The sequence below is a fragment of the Oreochromis niloticus genome, linkage group LG3 (genome assembly GCF_001858045.2).
Source record: "Oreochromis niloticus isolate F11D_XX linkage group LG3, O_niloticus_UMD_NMBU, whole genome shotgun sequence".
Taxonomy (NCBI): Eukaryota; Metazoa; Chordata; class Actinopteri; order Cichliformes; family Cichlidae; genus Oreochromis; species Oreochromis niloticus.
In genome coordinates, this window is record NC_031967.2 from 10395335 (window position 1) to 10414546 (window position 19212).

Genomic DNA, 19212 nt, shown 5'->3' on the forward strand with positions numbered 1-19212 from the left:
TTTTTTTGCAAATCAATGGCCCCACTGCATCTTGGGTGGTCAGCTCCTCTTCGAGTTACTCACAACAACATCTTGGCGTCTCGAACTTTTCATTGCTACTACTTAAGGTTGCAGTTGAAAATCCACAGAGCAAATTTATTTCATGTTATGACATTACTGTTGAGCTGCAGTGATTAGAAGAACTATATGCTGGGCGGCAAACGGAAGAGAAACTCCACTCAAACTGAAATCCACAGGAGGGGCTGAGCTTTCACGCTTGCGTGCCTGTCCTAAATAAAATGCAATGTCACCTTTGTGGTACAACACATCTTCTTAAGTTGTTAGAAAAGTGCTTTTGACATTTTTGGGTTGCGGACTTTTTGGATGTCCTTCCAGGCCTTTGCTGAGATTCTAAAAATGACTCTAGTGAGCGTGATCCAGTTCCACTCAGTGACCACGGGCATCCTGAATTGAATGAATCAGGTTGATACAATAGATCTTGATCAAGTCAACTGGGAAGAATCCTCAAATTAAATCCTCATAGATGACTTTGGTGTAAATCTTTGACATTTAAATGATAAAGAGCAGAGTGGCAAAAATATAAAATGCACTGGAGAGCCAATATTTTGGGTGGCTCTATTCAGAGAAATGGGTTTCTTCCAGAATACCCTTGTCATCTGTGTAAAAGCGTATTAACTGTTCTCATTAATGATCGCTGGATATCTGTGTTGCAGTGTCCTCTTTCTTTTCAGCTCTGCTTGGAAATCTCCTGGGGAGTCGCAACGCTGAATTGAAGCTTCACTCTGGTATCGCTGAAATGACTACAGCCACTTTAAATTAGGACTTCTGTAAAGCCTGAGTGTATTTTTATACATTCAGGTGCGCCTATTTTCAACAACATGACCAACAGGACGTTTGCAAGGAAGCCGATCGCCCCGTTTTCCCCGAGCCCGATTCTCATTTGCTGTTCATTCTGAGAAAAGCTGAAGAAACAAATATAACAGCACTGGTCAGTCATTTTCAACATTACATCCAACATAATGAGCAAACACTATTAGTCACTGCCAGTCTGACCCTATCCATGTCAAGGACACCAGCGTTTCCCTGTAATTAGCCTTGGTGGCCTGAAGGTTTTTGAAGGATTTTTTGTGGCCGTGGCCATCAGAGAGCTGGATTCCCGCTACTGAAGTAAGAATGGGGACCACAATCGGCCTTAGTCATGCCAACACTAACAAAGACGAAAGGCAGCAATGAAAGAAAAGTCAAACAGTGTGGCACACGAGGCAAATGAGGCGGCACTACCAGCGCTCGCTGCTTGCATTTCCAGTAAGGCAAAGGGGAATCTTCCTCGACTTAGGCATTGGTGTAGTGGAAAGATAAAATCTGATATTATGAAAATCCATCGTTTGCATAACTGGGTTCACACAGGCAAATGGACCGGAGTCGGCTTGACACCAGTCCACCTGGATTTCTTTTATCACACTCACAGGGATTAAATCTAATCTGGCATTTAGTGCAACCAAGTTTAATGCCTCCTTTGAAATAATGTTCTCCTCATTTCAAAAAATAAATAAATAAATAAACACCACACCGCAAATGATGTAACAACTAATCAGCCTTTTTAAGCCTTTTTCCACACACATGGCTGGAGTTTCTCTGCTGTAGATCCTCGCGATTAGAAACACCCTGTTGGGTTTGGGTGAGGGCGCTGCCTTGATAGAGCAAGCAGGAGGAAGGGCACATGACATCTACCCAATTGCTGCCCGCTTTATTCTTAAATGGGTGTAAAACAAGCACAACACCAACTTGGCACTAGAGAATTGGCCAGTAAAAGATTGTTTAGTGGGAGGGACAGTTCCAGTCTCACGTGCAGTTGCATGTTGGTGAAGTCTAGAAAAGTTTCAGGACTACGGAGCATGTGTAGAAGTGTTTAGAGTCAAGCAAATAAGGAATCAGCATGTGTGTAACGGACGGCTGTTTATCATGGAAATGTTGTTTAACCCTGTAAAGCCTGGACCACAAAATAACTGCTGGAAAAATTTTTAAAAAAGAAGAATAAAAAAGGTCTTTTTATTGAACCTTTTCACAACTTAGGACAAACAAAAAGAAATGAAATATAAATTAGCATATGTGAGTTTTTAATTTGTACATTTCTGGTACTTCTGGCATTTTTATGCAACTTAACGTTTAAAAATTTACTCAACTTACGCAACTTATTCAGGTTTTAAAGCACACTGTTGATGTAGAGGTCTCAAAAACTCTTCTAAATGAAGCTCAAGCTCGCATTAATTCATTTGATTAGTAATCGAAACCGGTCTATTTCGCCAGTGAAAACACTTTGTGACAGAACAACATGGACTCAAAACAATCCGGTCTTTAAGTGATGACGTATGAACCCTGCTTCCAGGTCCAAACTACTCTGCATTTATTAAGGCTGTTTTTTTTAATGGTTTTAATGCTTTGCATCTTGTTATTTAATCTAAACAAACGCCTAAAAAAAAGTCAGTGATCACTGTTGTGCTCTCTCGGTTTTTATCACCACTGTTCATTTTAAAGCTCAGTTTTTAAGACCTTGCGATGTAACTACAGCCCAGCCCATGCAGCAGTATATTAATAACTAACCTCGTATTGTGGATGGATTATATCAGTGGTTCTGACTGAAGTTTGGTTTTGGTCCGTTTACAGGATCCTGCCTGATCCATGCAATTACATTTCTCCAAAACCATCGGGAACCCTCACGTTAACTTTTATTGAGTGTAAAAAGGTTAACGTTCATCCTCCAGCTTCACTGTGCTAATGTGTTTATGTCATGCTAACCATAGCTGTGTAGCTAGCCACCACGTAGCATCATATGCCAGCTAGCCAAACTTCAGTAACCCTACAAACGTCACTGCTGTTTAGTTTTCTGTCTGTCATTTATGTTGGAAGTGATAGCAGAGCTGTGCGTTTTAATTTTTTCAGAAATCTCTCAGTCAGAACATGCTATATCATGTTTAGGTGGAAACTAGAGAGCTAACTTCCTGCTAACTTCTAACTCTGTTAAATTTCATAAATGCTGTTTTCATAGACGCCTGTATTTTAAGCTTAATTGTTACACTGATGCCGCAGTGTTCGTTTGACTTTGGGACCTGAAGCGAAGTTTGGACCCGGAAACGGCTAATGGCGTCAGACTTAAAGACCGGATGATGTTCTTTCAAAGCGCAACATGTGATAAATCTGTGGGTAGCGAAAGAGTGTCCGGTCCACCTCTCACCTCTGCTTCAGCCTACACGAATCTCTGTCCAAACTCCTGGTCCAATTGTATTGTGGGTAATTTAGGCATCAAGCTTGCAAAAAGAAAGTGCATAGAGTGCATCTATTTTGATTTTTTTTGTTTAATGACTCCAAGAAAACTAAAGATGTACACTGTTTAATCAGTGACATTGGAAACAATGTGTTGTCCCTTTTCTTTCTTTCCTCAAATGCTGTCTCAAGTCATCTTTTTGTGAAACTATCTGCAGTCACAGTGAGCAGCTTTACCACCTTGTTGAAAACATTCAATGACTGACAATCTGACTCTTTGCTAAACAGTGTCACAGTTGCACCTCAGGCGACAAATGGCCTATTATCCTAATACCACACACACACACAGAAACACACACACGCACACATATATATATATATAAGTAAGACATCAGGATAGAATGAGTATTTAAAGCTTGTCTCTGTTATGTGAATGCACGAACACATGCTGACACATGTGCAGCCTGACAGCGTGACGTGTGCTCTGGCCCACTTATGCGCACACATGCAGTGCGTACACATACTGCAAAACATGCAGACAGAACCCAGTGATAATATTGGCTATCAACAGGTCATTCCTTACATGCCTTTTGGATAAACAGACAGCCAGAAATAAAGAGGGAGGTTTGTGCATGCAGAAGAAAGGGAAGGAGAAAAACAAAGTCACTGGGAAGGAGTTTTGTTTGTGTGTAAGCGTGCGTGGGAGGGAGTTAATTGAGCTGCCCCTGTAATGTACAGACCAGCCCAGCATAACCGAGATATACTGGTTATGTGAAGAGATGAATAAAAGGATAACAGTGAGATATTGCCTATAGGTCAAAGGTAACAGATAATACAGAAGGGCAGCTTTGTTCACGGGATTTGTTTATGGAAATGTTTACCCATGACAGCAGATTACCATATCCATACTCTAATATCAAAGAAATAACTCGTTATGATTCCATACATCTACATGCATAACCACAGTCAGAATCATATCATGCTGCCAATTCCCAGTTTATTGCTGAATGCCTAAAATGTAAAATCCAATATTACTAAACTAATGGCTTAAACGTAACCTCTAAAGTCACGGAGGGGAAGGACGGATGTTGGGAAGCAATAACACATGAATGGGGGGGGAAGAGATGGAGGGCTGCTGACGACCACAAAGACTACAGGGATCAGAGCGAACAGGAGAAAACAGGAGACAAACAAGGCCAGGACAAATTGATGAAACCCATTTTGGTTGAACTAATGGGCCGGGAAAACCACAATAAGTGACACAAAGAGCTGAGGAAGAAACAGCAATTTAGAAAGACAGATGAACTATGTAGGAGAAGTGGGAGCGTAGTGGTGTTAAAGTAGACAAATAACAAGTGTAATATCCATATTAGCACTCATGATGGTACATTAAAAATCCATTATGGTTAGAGTGGCTCATTTGTATTTGACCGTGTCCGAGTACTTCGGAGATGTGCGACAGTCTATTTGGCCGACTTTGAAGGTAAACAGTTTGTATGTGTGTAACTCCGTGTGTGTCTGTGTGTGTGTAAGACATCGAGTACATCTCACCTGGCCAGCACCTATGGTCCAGTAGAGGAAGAATCCTTGCGGATCAACTTTCAGGTTTACCAGCGTCGGCTGTGTACTGTTAGGCTCCTAGGCGACAACAGAAATGCAGATGTTAAAAAACTGCAAACACACAAAATAAAGGTCCAAGAAGAGAAAAACACAATGTGCAACTCAAAACAGGAGTCAGTGTTTATTACAACTTGGGTCTTACTTTTTATAGATTTGGCCTTGAATTTGATGGGGTATTATGTTGGAACATTATCACAACACACAGTGAATTAAGGTCCCAAACGCTCGCTCTCTGTCATTGTTTGCTAGTAAAAAAGTTATTTTTTTAAATCATTCAAAAAGCTGAAATATACACAGGGTGGAGACTTTTAAAGAACATTTCTGAAATGAAAGAGTGAGCCACGCCAGCGATGAAAGAGGACACTGGTATTACATCATGAGGCGTCAGCAGGAAGACTGGGAAACAACTATATTCCGTAATCTAAGATAAGCATGTAGCTTGTACTATAGCAGAATATAGATCATTTCCAAAGCTATGATTAATATTAATATGCTTGCAAGTAGCTTGCTAACTAACTAGACATAAGCTGATAAAATAAATAACTCAACTCATTGCGAAATTTGGTATTTTTGGCCATCTACAGCCAGTTTGTTGGAGTTTCAGCCAGCTACTCCATAAGATAAGGCAATCAGGCCCCACCGATACAGGATTTTAATATTGATACCAATACAGATATTTGACGATTTCTTAATGTGATACATAAGCTGAATTATTTTTGTCTATGATAGAGACAAAACAAACAGATCTGACTAACATTTGTTAAGTCTAGTTATTTATGAGACCTTACTAAAACCTTAAATCATCGCAGCCAAATGACTAAATTACTATTTTTAAATGAGTTTAAATGAGTTTATTTAAAAATATAAATGTAAGTAAGTGCAAAAATTGTACTTGCATAGCAGAGTGTAGTATTTAGGTCAGTCTCAAATTGATCCGTAGTATTTTTCATTAGTTTGTTTTTGAATTTTAATTTTAGTTTAGCTTTTATTAGCCTCCGTGCTATTTATAGTTGTTGTTTTTGTCATAAAGACTTTCTGAACGGGGATCGGAATGTGAACACTTGAGTCAAACAGTATCAAACATGTGCGCTGATGCGTCCTCAGAATGACTAATCAGACTATATTGAAAAGACTGTAGTCTAAAATTAAAGGCATGTTATATATATTTTAGTTTGGGTTTTTTGTTTAACAGTTTTAATATAGTTTTAGTTCATTATAAAAAAAACAAAAACAAAAAACGTAATGGTCAGAAAATAGAGACAGGTATTTACCATTGATAATTTTAATAACAGTGATTAGGTAAAACATCTGAACTTGGGACTGCTTTCACACTTTAATCATTTACATATTTATTTACGAGGAAAATGCTGTAGAAAAAGTCATCGCACATTTCATGGACTAAGTACCTCATTTGCTTATTGTTGAACTGGGACAGATACGCTTTGCTAACACTTTTCAAGGAAAATCACGACCCATCTGTATAGTAGCAGAAGAGGCACGGACTCAACAGATGGGAAAAACCTAAATGCTCGCTACTGACTGAAAGTTTTTGTTGTTACCATCAAAATTATGGACAACCTACAAAAATAATAAGACCCAGTTAGTATAAAACTCTACTTTGTTTAACTTTATGACATTGTGGATGGACAGAAAGACAAAGGAAAGGACACCGTGTGTTTATGTCACATGTTGCGCAACAGCTGTTTTCAAGCTGGAAACCACAAGCTTTGACCAGCATGAAGATCTCATTCATGTGCAACATAATGATGGCACAGAAGCCTGAATCAACATATCATTAGCATCATCATTATGGAGTCGTACGCAAGATACGATGACCACATGCACAAACACAGGCACACAAACACACAGAGCTTCTGGCTGCGTAATTACAGTCACACTCTGGTCCAACAGACAAACACATTGCCAAGACCGCCCGGGAAACAGGGATGTTGATTCAAATTGCTATTAAAGTGACAGACTCACAACACCAAAGCATCAACTTAACAATATACTTGTCATAATCGGATTATAAGAGAGAGAAGGACCTCCTGGTAACCACATAAAACTTTCTCACTATCAACTTAACAAAGGAAAGAAGGTTTATAATTTCCTTAATGTGTGGTGAAACAAATTATGCAGCTATTATATGAGTTCAACAAAGCTGAAACATTTTAGCTTAAACACAAAAATTAAGCGAACGGAAAAAAGCACAAAAACAGAGTGGGCTGAAAGAATAAGTGATGGAGGCAACTGGCAAAGACAGGAAAACTTTATGGGACTCCATAAAGGACTGTAGTCCTTAAGTATACTCATGTATACTTAAAGTACACAATTTTTCTTTACATCTATAAAACAGTTATAAAACGGCTAACAATGCTAACAGTTTTCATTTATATTTTATGTCCAAAAAAGAGAATAAATGTGCACCATATTAGTTTAGCGGTTCAATTTAAACCTATGAGCTATCCAAACAACACATATCTTGTGATATATTGTTATCTTTCACCATCTGTTACCTTTGGACAGAGCCTGGCTAAACGTATTTCCTGTTTTAGCTTTTATGCTAAGCAACAAATTTAGCGTCTCATGCTGGGCTTCTCGTGTTACCAACCCTAAGCAAAAATATTCCCAGTGTTTCCCAAACTCTTATAATGTTCCCTTACAGACTCCCTACAAAACATATATTACATTTTAAGCTGAACCTACCTTCATTTTAGGCTCCAAGGTTGGCTAACAGAAAGCGGGTTAGCAAGAGAGGTAAATAAAGGAAAAAGACAAAAGTTTAAGAACAAAAGGATAGAAGCAGGTGGATGGGAGCAAGAAAAAATGTTATAATAGAAAAAGAAACAAAATGTCAGGAGAATTAGCTAAAGTTTTATGTAATGCTGTGTGTGAAATAAGCCTCATTATTGTAACTTGATCATGTATAATGTCGGCCATTTTATTGTTGCTATAGTGACTAGCAATGACTGAGTAGACAAGGGGGCGATTTTAGACTCATCATCAGGTCTTAATAAGCAGCAATATGTTCTTTTAAAAGTGAGCTGCGTTAGCTTAGTTAGCAAAAGGCAGCTATAACACAAAAAGAGAGTCTGAAGCTCCAGCCAGCTCTAAAGACACCAGGAGTTACTGCTTCGCTCTGAACAGAAACTCACTGACAGAATAATTTGAATGCAACTTCAAACGCGAAGTCAAATGTGCGCTTAATCACTGAACTTGTGACCTCTGCTTACTCACTGGTGCAAATGGAACGCTATACATCCCCAATTTCACGCTGTGATTACCATCTTAAGGCTGTGACCTGATGTCAGGGCCTCTTTTCAGCCGGCGATTGGTCGGAGCAAATGTCTTGCAGCAAAGCTTGCAAATCTCCAGCCATATAGCTTTTGTTTGTGTATCTTCTGTCTGCAAGGCTGGATTTTCAAGACAACAGAACTGAAGACACAAACTAAAAATTCACTTTGGAAAGTCAGATGTTCCTAGTGCTAAATGACAAACAAATACAACAAAAACCCAAAAACATTCAAACAAAAAAGCCAGTTTTAAAAGATTATACCAATTGTTGCCTTTAAATTAAAGGTTTTGCTAAACTAAGGATCTATTCAACCTCACCAACTAAAAATGATGATGGCAATAAGTGGAACAATATGACAGATCTGACAATGTTACCTCAACTTCATGCTCTACTATCCCTGCAAAGCAAGACTGGATATACAGCTAATCATTGCTGGCCTATGTTGTAATAAAACTGCACACATATTGTTAGTTGAAGACAATAGAAAGGTTACTACTTAGTACACTGAAGTGACCCTGTTCCCAATGTATGCAACTCAGTATTAACAAACTCTATAGCATGACTACTGTCCACCATGAATATAATGAGCTGAGAAAACACATAACCAATATTGAATAACAGGCAATAATCCGTGAATATGATCAGGTCAGGTCATGTTTAGCAGAGACAAACAGAGACAGAATAATCAGGTTCACACATACACACTGTGTCTTAACTGCAAGCACACATTTTGTCATTGTGAATACAGTCATTATCAAGACCGTATGTTTGAGACTGATGAGTCATCTTCATAGTCAGTAAAAGCTGCAATGTTATTATTACTCTAATTGTTAAAAACAGTAATAAATTAGTAATATAGTAGTAGTAAAGTAGTAGTAATAAAGATCTTTTTAAGCCATGTAGGGGTTTAAGTGGTTTAGTCCACTGCCTGCTATCTGCAAATTATTCTATACATTATATTATACATGTCATATGTTAGTAGCTTCTGTGCAACCTTCAGGGACAACTTGAGAAATTTTTCTGGAATTGAATGAAAGACCTGCAGCTGAAAAATTAGCAGCAGCCTGATAATTAATGCACAATCGTTTCTAGAAAAACTTGATGCTGTATGCAATTCTGACAGGATTTTCTGATTAGGCTGAACCACCCCTTTTGCACCGAGAACCAGAGAGGGTGGGGAATATTTTAAACCATGCTGGAGACACCAGCGCAACAGGATGATGGAAAGCGGATTTCTTTGTTCACACGAAGAAAATTACAGGTGCTGCTAATTTACATGCATAAGTGAGAGATGTATAAAGAGACCATCTTTGGTTTAAGCTTGGTTCAGACTGTACTGAAATGGGACTAAATATGAGATTAACTCTGAACCTTACTCTGTTTTTTTTGTTGACTCCTGACTATCTACTGACTGAATATATGCGCGGTATCTGTGGAATCTAGTGGGGGCAGACACGCAAACACATGCACATGATCTTTAGATTCAGATGACCAGAATTATAACAACATCACTATCAAGCCTACATGCAATACTACAAGTACTGGCTGGAGGATGAACCCAAACACACCCACGCACACCAGTATTGGTCAAATATATTTGCATTTTAACGCCTGCTGGATTTTACATACCTGTTAGTTGCCTTTACAACTTGAAATACACACAGTTTCTTGTTTCTTTCACAGTTCATCCACTCTGACTCCACGTGAAGTCTGAAATATTTTCACTTAATTCTTTTGTTTAGTTGTTTTTTCCCCCCCATCACTTAAATCAAGACTGCGCGCCAAACATTCTTTGGCCGTAGCTTCAAAAATGTTCGGATTTGATGCTTGGCTTGATATTTTTTAATCAGCGTACACTGAATGTCTTTGGGTTTGCGATTGTTGGACAGATAAAGTCAGTTATTTGCAGGCTGCAGTTAGGAATTTGTAGACCAAAAGATTAACGGTAGTGACAACAATTTGTCATTTATGCCTTTATTCTTTATCTGAAGGTGTTTTTTCATTTTTACAACACAAAGGCAAAGGTATTTTCCACCTGACATTAGGTGTAAAGGTTACAAAACCAACCAGGAAATCATTAGCCGGACACACGGGCGTGCATACACAGTTGCCATGTTTACTGTAAACACCCTATGATGTGTTGGTGTGAGAGGGGGGTGGTGGGTCTATAATTGGACCTCACCCACTCCCTAATTAACCGCCATATGTAGGATCCCTCTGAAGTCTTATTTCCCTCTTTGCATTTTCATCGTCTCCGTGTCAATCGTTGCCTCGCTTTACTCGCTAAGCAACATTTAAAAACATCTCTTCCTCCTTAATTGATTAAAGACCGTGTCTCCTTCTCCAGACTGCCTCCAGATGCCCTGACCCACTGACAAACACCGTCATTACCTGACCATATAATGTCAAACACACACAGAGTGGAGGGACCACCCGTGGAGCTGATATCTTACACGGACAAACTAATGAGCACCTCTTGAAAAATCACAATGTGTAACAGCTCAGATGTAGAAAGCCAAACACACGTTACACTGCCTTCACCACAAATTAATGTGAGTGTGTATGTGTGTAATGGCAGTCAGGAGAAAGCCATTAGCTGGAAACTGATAAAAGTGGCTGCTCCGGCTGCACCTTTGGTCACTGCAACTCTGTGTGTGTGTTTTGTAATAGCTTACGGGAGTGGTGTGTGAAAGAGGGCCAGCGTGCACTCAGTGTGAGTGTGTTTCAGCAGCTGCTTTGGCAACATGGTAAAAGTTGATGACAGCGGGTAACCTTTGGACTCAAGACAGAGGAGAGCGAGGACGGAGAAGTGAAGCCAGAGATGTGAAAATATGCCACAGGATTGAGTATGGAAGGAATGAAATAAGCAGGTCTGCAAAGATTTATTTAGTGTAGGTGTAGATGGCGTCTGATGGGCATACACACATACTAGATCTAAACACATTTAGCACCTGAGGCTTATCTTGAAGTCTTTTTAATATTTTGGTTAATGCTACCTTCTTGCACACCCTCAGTACTTTTATGTGCACCGTTTTTCCTGTTGGCAGGTGCTGCACCATTTCATTTCCACTGGGTTCATTTAACTTTCATCTGATCGGGCTGTATAGGCAGCAACTGAACCACTAACCCTTCCGAAGACAGAGGCACATTCTGCATACTGAACAATACCCAAGTGTGCGCAGGTTTCACTCAGCTAAATAAAGTGGCAAGATCCATTTTTGTGATTTCCCCCCCTACTGGAAATGTTAGATTGTAGCCTGTGTTAACAGCACTTTGGGCCGCAAATTACTGTAGACTACAACCGGTTCTTTTCTTCACCTGCCACACAGCCTCACTGAAACACAGGACTAGCACTCTGTGCGCAGATTAATGTTCACTAAAAGAGAAAATTGTTACATGTTTGAAAGGCACTTGTCTGATCAAAGTGCCCTTTGAGAGCGAGTAAAGACAAAAGTGTTTGTCGCCGTCGGGAACGACTACAGTCCAGTCTGTGGCACAAAAAAAACAAAAACCGAGCTATTCTCTGCAGAGAACTTGCTTTTAACGCAAGCACAAAGAATTAAGAGCAACACAAGAAAGCCAACTCCTGCGCTGAACAGATGACAGGCGTCTACATTCAGGGAGCTGATCGGACATGTGCCACAAGTACAAAAGCGGCTGAATAATCTGAATGTGGAACAATCACCAGATTTGCACGTCACGCTATTCAGATTAATGTGCATCAGAGCATAAACAGTTACACCCTCTGCAGTCTTCAATCAGCCAATGTCCATCTCTTTGAATCATCCCTATAACCTGATCCAATTTCAACACTCTGCTTGTCACAGTGATTTCTAACAGCGCTACACAGGCCAAGTGTATTACTATTCCTCGATGAAAACAGCCAAGAAACCTTGCTGCGCAGTAAAACGGTATCAACGTAGTGATGCTCAACTTTCCTGAAGACTCTCACATTGATTGGTCAGTTCATCTACAGGAAAGGAAACCTCTGATCAAAAAGCTGCCATAGTGGTGATACAAAGTTTTCACATTACAGTGGTTCTAGTACTTTATGTGCTTTATGAGATACAGGTCATCTAGGACCAAAAATGAATGTTGGACAATTGGATACTACATGACATCTGACCAGAATCAAAACTCACAAGACACAAGACAGAAAGAGGGAAATACAAGAGGAGGGCAAAGGGGAGACTCGTCTGAAAATTAAGGAAGAGCTTAAGCAAAATACAGGAAGGAGATAGATGAATAGGAGGAGGAAGAAAGACGGCAATGGCAAATGGGCAAGAGATTACATACAAGATAAGAGACAGCAGAAAATGAAGGTAAAATTCGTAACAGAGTCAACGAGGAGAAGGAGACGAGATGAGATGCAGAGTTCAGATGGCAGTCCCAACACTTCACATGTGGCTGTGGTTGACCTTCCACCTTTCTCTCCCCTCTCCATCCGGCCCTTGTTTCTCACCACTCCGTCAGGATGTCAGCAGCATTTGTCGACATGGTGTCGGGCCCTTCCCGCCATTCTGCGCATCCGTTCCTCCACTTCTACTCTTTCGCTCCTGCCTTCACTCTAATCTCCCAAACATCTGTCTCATAACGGCAATTTGTGGCGCGCCGCTTCCGCGCATCAATCGAGAGCCAAACCAAGATATCCACTTTCTGAAAATACTGGCACACGGGAGCAATTGGCACAATAGTGAAGCTCATTGTGCTCTCCTATAAAAGGACAGGATGACTCTGCTCGTGAGAGAGATCGGTTTCTCTGGTCTGAAATGTGTTCATTTTAAACACGGCCTTTCACAAATACGTCATTGTGAAACCCCACTTTGCATCTCCAGCATCGTCAGAATTCAGTGTTGAGACATGAACAGCAAAGGGTCCATTTGAAAACGGAAATGAAGCGTGGCTCAACAATATCTGATCTTGTTTTCAGAAAGCAAAGATCACCCTAGAATGTCGTGGCAGTTATTTCCTATCAGAGCTGCAGCGTGCGACTGGATAAGGTCAGGCTGAAAAGCAAAGCTATGCGAGTTACCGAGTTTACAAGAAGGTTCAGCTGATAACCGTTTTATTTTCATATAACATGCTAATAGATTTCTTGCTTAATAGATTATGAGTAATGAGCAATTCAGGATACATTAAAAACTAAACTATAAAAACTTCTCTTATCCAAAGCAATGGATGCACACTGACTGGGACATTGAACAAATGCAATTATTTAGAAAAATGATGGTTGTGTGTTGAAAAAGGGTGACTTTTCATTGTCTATAAGCCAAATAAATAAGCCAAAGTGCAGAGTATGTGCATTTCACTTCATTTTTTAAGCTGAAAATACAACTCAGTACTACAAATAGACATCCCATCCCCCCAGTAAGCAACTGAATATCGTCTTGAAGGCAATAACCCCCCCTCAGTAACTTCCAATATTGTCTCCATTTGTCATGATCAGCCGTACTGGCATTAGCATATAAGAACTTTGCTATAAAAAAAAAAAAAAAATCTCAAAACTGTTAGAGCAATTTTTCAGACATTTTTGAAAAAGCTTTCAGCCCTGATGTTTTGATACAACAGGTTCCAAGTGGTTAAAAACTACTCATGTGACATTTCTCACAATATTGTTTTACATGGGAGTTCCGCAAGGAAACGTTTTGGGTCAACTGCCTTTTTTTTCTGAAGTTTTTAAGTACTTAAAACCTAAGTAATTGTTTTATACGTTTTTGATGCAGTGACTTTTTCCTTCTAAAACACACCCTGTTCTTTAGACCTTTAGCAACACAAGTGTTAGAACTCTAATCCCTTGAAAATTATGAACAAAACTTTGAGAAGACACTCAAAAACATCTATAACAACATGTCACAACATCTCACCCAGCCTCTGTTAGTTATATAGATGCAACAAATTCCTACTGCCTCCCATTTTGGTGTCTGACCACAAAAGAACTCACTAAACCACTACAGGAGCGAGATTACACCGAGCTCACCTTCCTTCCTCCTCTCTGCCTCTGCTGACTTACTGTAACATGTCTTGGCATGCTACCACCACCTGCACTACAGTGAAATAGTTTGATGCAATAACCAAAATATGAATCAACCCCATAAGCAGTTTTCAGGCATGAACTCCAGGGGAGGGGTGAGAGTCGGGTTTGGATGGTGTCCATAGCTGCCCATTTTTCACATGTAGAGCACAACAGAAGACATTCTCACTCCTGGAAATGATATGTAGGGTAGGGCATGCTGGGGGGCAGGACACATGATGCTGTCTTGGTTGCTGTGAAATCTCTGGATGATTAGCTGCTCTATCCTCACATGTGCAACTGGACATCATCCAGACTTTGTACTTTAGGTAGCTGGCAGCTTGAAGATCAGTCCTTCAAAATGCATCAAAAGTGTGTATTCACACATGCAATCTCTGTTGGGCAATCTCTAAAAAAAAAAAACCTCAGGAGGACCATAGTGCATGGATGATCACAGCTATATAAAAACAGCTCTGTAGAGCTAATGGAGGCCAAAAACTTTAAAGTGGTCCTGTTATATTATTCTTTTATTTTTTCATGTATAGACTAATCAGCAGAAGAACCACATTTTATGTCATAAAATGTCGTTTTTTAATCCATTTCTTTGTACATCATTTTAATCTCTTGGAAAATCCAGTTGATTGATTGGTTTTAGTCAGTGGTAAGATTCATGATTTGATTATCAAATAAAAATGCACTCGACTGCATTTTCAAGCCAGTGGTGTCAGAGCACAAAAAAACAGCACAAGTGCAACACTGGCATGAGTGCCACCGTGCTTCATCCTGGATGCTGCCGCGCATGTTTGAGCTGTTGATGTTGTCTTGGACATCCATGAGAGCGTCATGTCTGATCTGATAGTTCTCTGTGAATATCTGACTGGACAGAGGCAATGAGATGAGGTGCTCCAGCATGTACACCCCACACTATGCCCGTTTCACCAGCACAATGGCCAACGATCAGGAGTTTATCCAGATGACTGCTTAGCCAGCATTTAGTCTCAGTAGGTTTTCTGTTGAACACGCCAGAACATGCTGGGTCATAACCAAGTTTTAGGCCGCACTTATCCAGGAATGGAGAGCAATGCTTCAACAACAGATCCAGACAGTTTTGCAGTCCACGTGCTATCGTCACATGCATAAAAGCCCATGCCTCACATTAAACTTATAGTGTTGGTCTATAAAATCTATTTAAAACACAAAATACAGTTTTCTTTTGACTAGCACGTGTACTGTTGCCATGGTGGGTGCTTATATTAAGCACTCAAAGGGGGAGGAAGCTACAATGGCTTGTTTCAGACAAAAGACCATATGAGGGGACTGCACCAAGGTTGGGTATGGGATGTATAAGGATCAGTGTTAAATTCTTTGCATAGTTTTGCACCTTTTGCACGAGTACAAAAACTTTTATTTCGTCAACAAATAAAAATGAAAACATTCCAGAGAGACGAGATCCAATCTCTCGCCAGTAAACCTTTACACTTTACATTTTAGTCAGATGAATCGACTTTAGATCAAGTTTTAGTTGAGTAAAAGTAAAATTTAAACGGTTAAATTGTGACTTAAACACAATAACGTTACAGTCAAAAGACTATGACTTAAAAAAAATAAAATTATAGTCGGAATTAACACGGATAAGCATTATTTTAAACAATGAATCATGCAAAGCTACTCTGAGAGAGTTCAGGAATGAAAATATGCAGATGGAAATGAACATATTAAGTCCCGTTAAGCTGAGGATATCAAATGCTGGATGGCCAAAACGATCTTCTAGTTTTTATGAGGGTAAGATACAGGTTATTATAATCAAACCCACGCCATTTTCAGTTGATTTTCTAAACTAAGAACTAAACAGCCTGCAGATATGACGGAGGTATTGAGCTCTTGGCAAGCAAGCAAATAAGAATATTTCCAGAATTCAAACTATTGCTTTAACAATCTGAACGGGAATGGGGTATTATAACTGAGCAGACCACGGAGTCATTAAAAATTAAACAGACTGACAATCATCCAAATATCAAATTTGGCTTTTGATATGATGTTTAACTTTCATGCCTTTATCCAAAGCACACAGAAGTGTACTTCAAACTAGATTAGAGTAATGGCAACTGCAGAAAGAAACGCCTAGATGGAATTTCTGAATTGTGAACAAGTGCTGGCTGTCAGTTTGGTTTGCCAGCACGGTCCTGATAAACACAGAGGACAACAGCAGCTTTAGGTTTCTTCAGCTGTCACCAAGATTATAGTTCTGCGCCCCTATAAGTGAACTGCTGTGCAGTATTTAAAGTCTGACAAAATAATCCCAACCAGATTGTGGGAAATGAGCCCACAAAGCAAGCATTTTATGGTCCAGCGTGCTTCGCTCAACTTACAGGTTTTGGCTCCATTTCAAAACCCTGTAATCCCAAAATGATGCCAGGTTCCCAAACCTCTGTACAATTAATGAGCAACTTGTGATTCCATGGGACTTTGTTTACAAGCCCAAGTCTGCTTGTAATTATGCAACGTGAATATAAACAAGTCAAGTCCACAAATTTCGGAAAAAGTCTACTTGGCCTATTCATTTTGGTAATGACCAAAGCGAACATGGAAGCCTGTGCTCTAAAAACAAGACAGAAAAAGAGAAAAATCAATTGAATGAAACGTGCAAACACTCTGCATAAGAGGCAAATGTTAATGCTGTTAAAGCTATTTCTTTCTTCTTTTTTTTTTTTTTTTTAAATGGACCCTTAAGATTCATATCAGGACACCCTACAGCACACTGACAGCGATCCAAGCAACTCTGTGGACAAACTGTCTGTCTCTGTTTGTTTAATTGGCTGTTTAGGAGGAATTTTAACCAAATTCCAGTTGGAATTTGGTTAAAATTGAATTGTGGCCAGGCTGCAGAGGGCAGAGCAGCTGCAATGGTACAGTCAACAGACGGACCAAGGGAGAGTGAAAGAAAATGGTTTGGCTCTGGAGCCTTTACAACAAGCTCAAACAGGAAGTCATTCAACGCGAAACGCACACCCATGACAAAACAACCACGCGTGCACACAGAGCACGTGTGCTTGTGTGTGTGTGTGCGGACGAGCCCGATCGCAGACGAAAGAGGGTCAGTTTGGAACACATTCCTTCCTCCCCCGAGCATGAGTCAGTATTTTTGTGTGTGTGTGTGTGTGTGTGTGTGTGTGTGTGTGTGTGTGTGTGTGTGTGTCATTTGATGTGCCTACAGCAGACTTCCTAAAGGCCATTCAGAAACAGAGGTTTTGTTATGAGAGCAAAAGAAATCTAAAAACAATAAAAGTGGAAGAGAGCGGCAGCTGAATGAGTGACGTGTGTGAAATACAAGAGACGTGAATTAACGGAGGAAAGAAAGAGAGAGAGGCTGAAGCTTGAAGGGATGGTGAGGGAAGAACAGAGGATAAAAATCGGAGACATGTTGGAGAGGGACAAAGTAATGAGGAAGAGAGGAAAAGAGGGGAGGTCGAATGAGGGGTTTTCATATAAACAAACTGCACCGCCCTCAGGCACTTTCTGTATATGTGTGTTTCCTAATGCTTATCTCAATACACCAAGTTTGTGACACAGCTGGCTTAAAACTTTGGCGAACATCGCTCTGAGATGAGAAAAATCACATTCAATATTCTTAAATATCACAGTTAATAAATGACAAGCAACCACCAATAGTTACAAAACTACTGCCTTGCTATTATTTTGGATTTTTTTTTTTTTAAATTCTGTACAAAAAGAGCCAGACTGAGTCACGCTCAATTTAAAGCAGATAACTTCCAGTTTAAACACACCTCTGAGGCTTTAAATCTGGAAAATTGCATCGTTCTGTCCTTTAAATGAAAATGTTTTTGTGCTGGAAAAGCAAAAAAAAAAAAAAAAAAACCCTTTTAAATCAAACGCAATCAAATCAAAGTGGGAACTTTAGCCGCACGCCTACATTTTCTTGCCTCCAATCATAAACTTTGAAATATATGAATTATCTGACTGAAATGATTTTTATATTAGTACAAACAGGATATCTCCACTGTTTGTTGGGTGGGTCATTTTTGCCTGATTAAATGTTCAAAGATGGTGTGACAAAAGACTTTAAAGCCTTTTTGCTATTTCCCAGTAAAGATGAAGGCGGCTCGTTGTGCAAAAACAAAACATAACAAAAGAAAAAAAAAAAGAAGGGAAATAATTCAACAAAAATACTGATATTTCAAACATTAATTGAAATATCAGTCGGTGGATTTCTTCATTTTTTTAAAAAGTGTAACCACAGGAAAACTTTGCGGCAACTGTGCCCCGAAGACCTTACTAATTGGAAGGTCAGCGGCTCCTCCAGCGTCTGCATGTTGAAGTGTCCCGGGGCAAGTTAATGAACCTCAAATTGCCCCATTGAATCCTTCAGAGTGTGTGTGTTAGGAAGTACTTAAAGGCATAGAGTACAGCGCAGTGTGAATGGGGGAATGTGGCTTGTAGTAAAAAGTGCTTTGAGCGGTCAGTCAGTGCAGGATTCTGCAGACCTCAGCTGGGCTGCCATGTTCCTTTTAGAGAGAATAAGCTTTCTCCTGGCAACCCTTCCAAACAAGACACACTTGTTCAGTCTTTTTCTAATTGTACTCTCGTGAACTTTGAACATTTGTAATGCTAACTGAGGCCTGTAGACTCTGAGATGTAACCGAGTTTCTGCATTGCACTGCACAGTCTGACCTTGGGGTTAATTTGCTGGGACGAAGTCTCCTGGGAAGACTGTGTTACCCTTAACGCACACCTAGATGCGCCAGATCACTAAACTGCCAAAGCATCTGCTTTTATTCAAATGCTTAATCAAGTCGTGTGAAAACTTTCCTTTTCACATGACTGTAAATACCACTCCACAAAATACCACAGTGGATAAATACAACTCATCTTATCTTACGTCTGGGACAAATAAAGGCATCAATTTGGAGAGAACTGAAAGAAAATGAATGCCAACTAACGGCTTTAAAACTGGTAACCTTCGTTTTTCCAGCTGTTTATTCTCTAAAACATTAGCAAGCGGGCGTGT

The 19212-nt window shown here is 39.8% G+C and overlaps 1 protein-coding gene across 4 annotated transcripts in view; it reads right to left on the reverse strand.

Moving 5' to 3' along the window:
* Nucleotides 1-19212, reverse strand: part of plcb3 (phospholipase C, beta 3 (phosphatidylinositol-specific)) — a 53925-nt gene that overhangs the window by 31891 nt on the left and 2822 nt on the right. For 2 of the 4 annotated variants that reach the window (XM_025905902.1, XM_025905903.1), the window contains exons 2-3: nt 7588-7611; nt 4813-4899 (exon numbers count right to left, since the gene is read on the reverse strand). In XM_025905902.1, coding sequence (XP_025761687.1) covers nt 4813-4899; nt 7588-7611 — 111 coding nt within the window. The remainder of the gene's footprint in view (nt 1-4812; nt 4900-7587; nt 7612-19212) is intronic. The other 2 variants (XM_003452397.5, XM_019348134.2) reach the window with 1 other exon arrangement.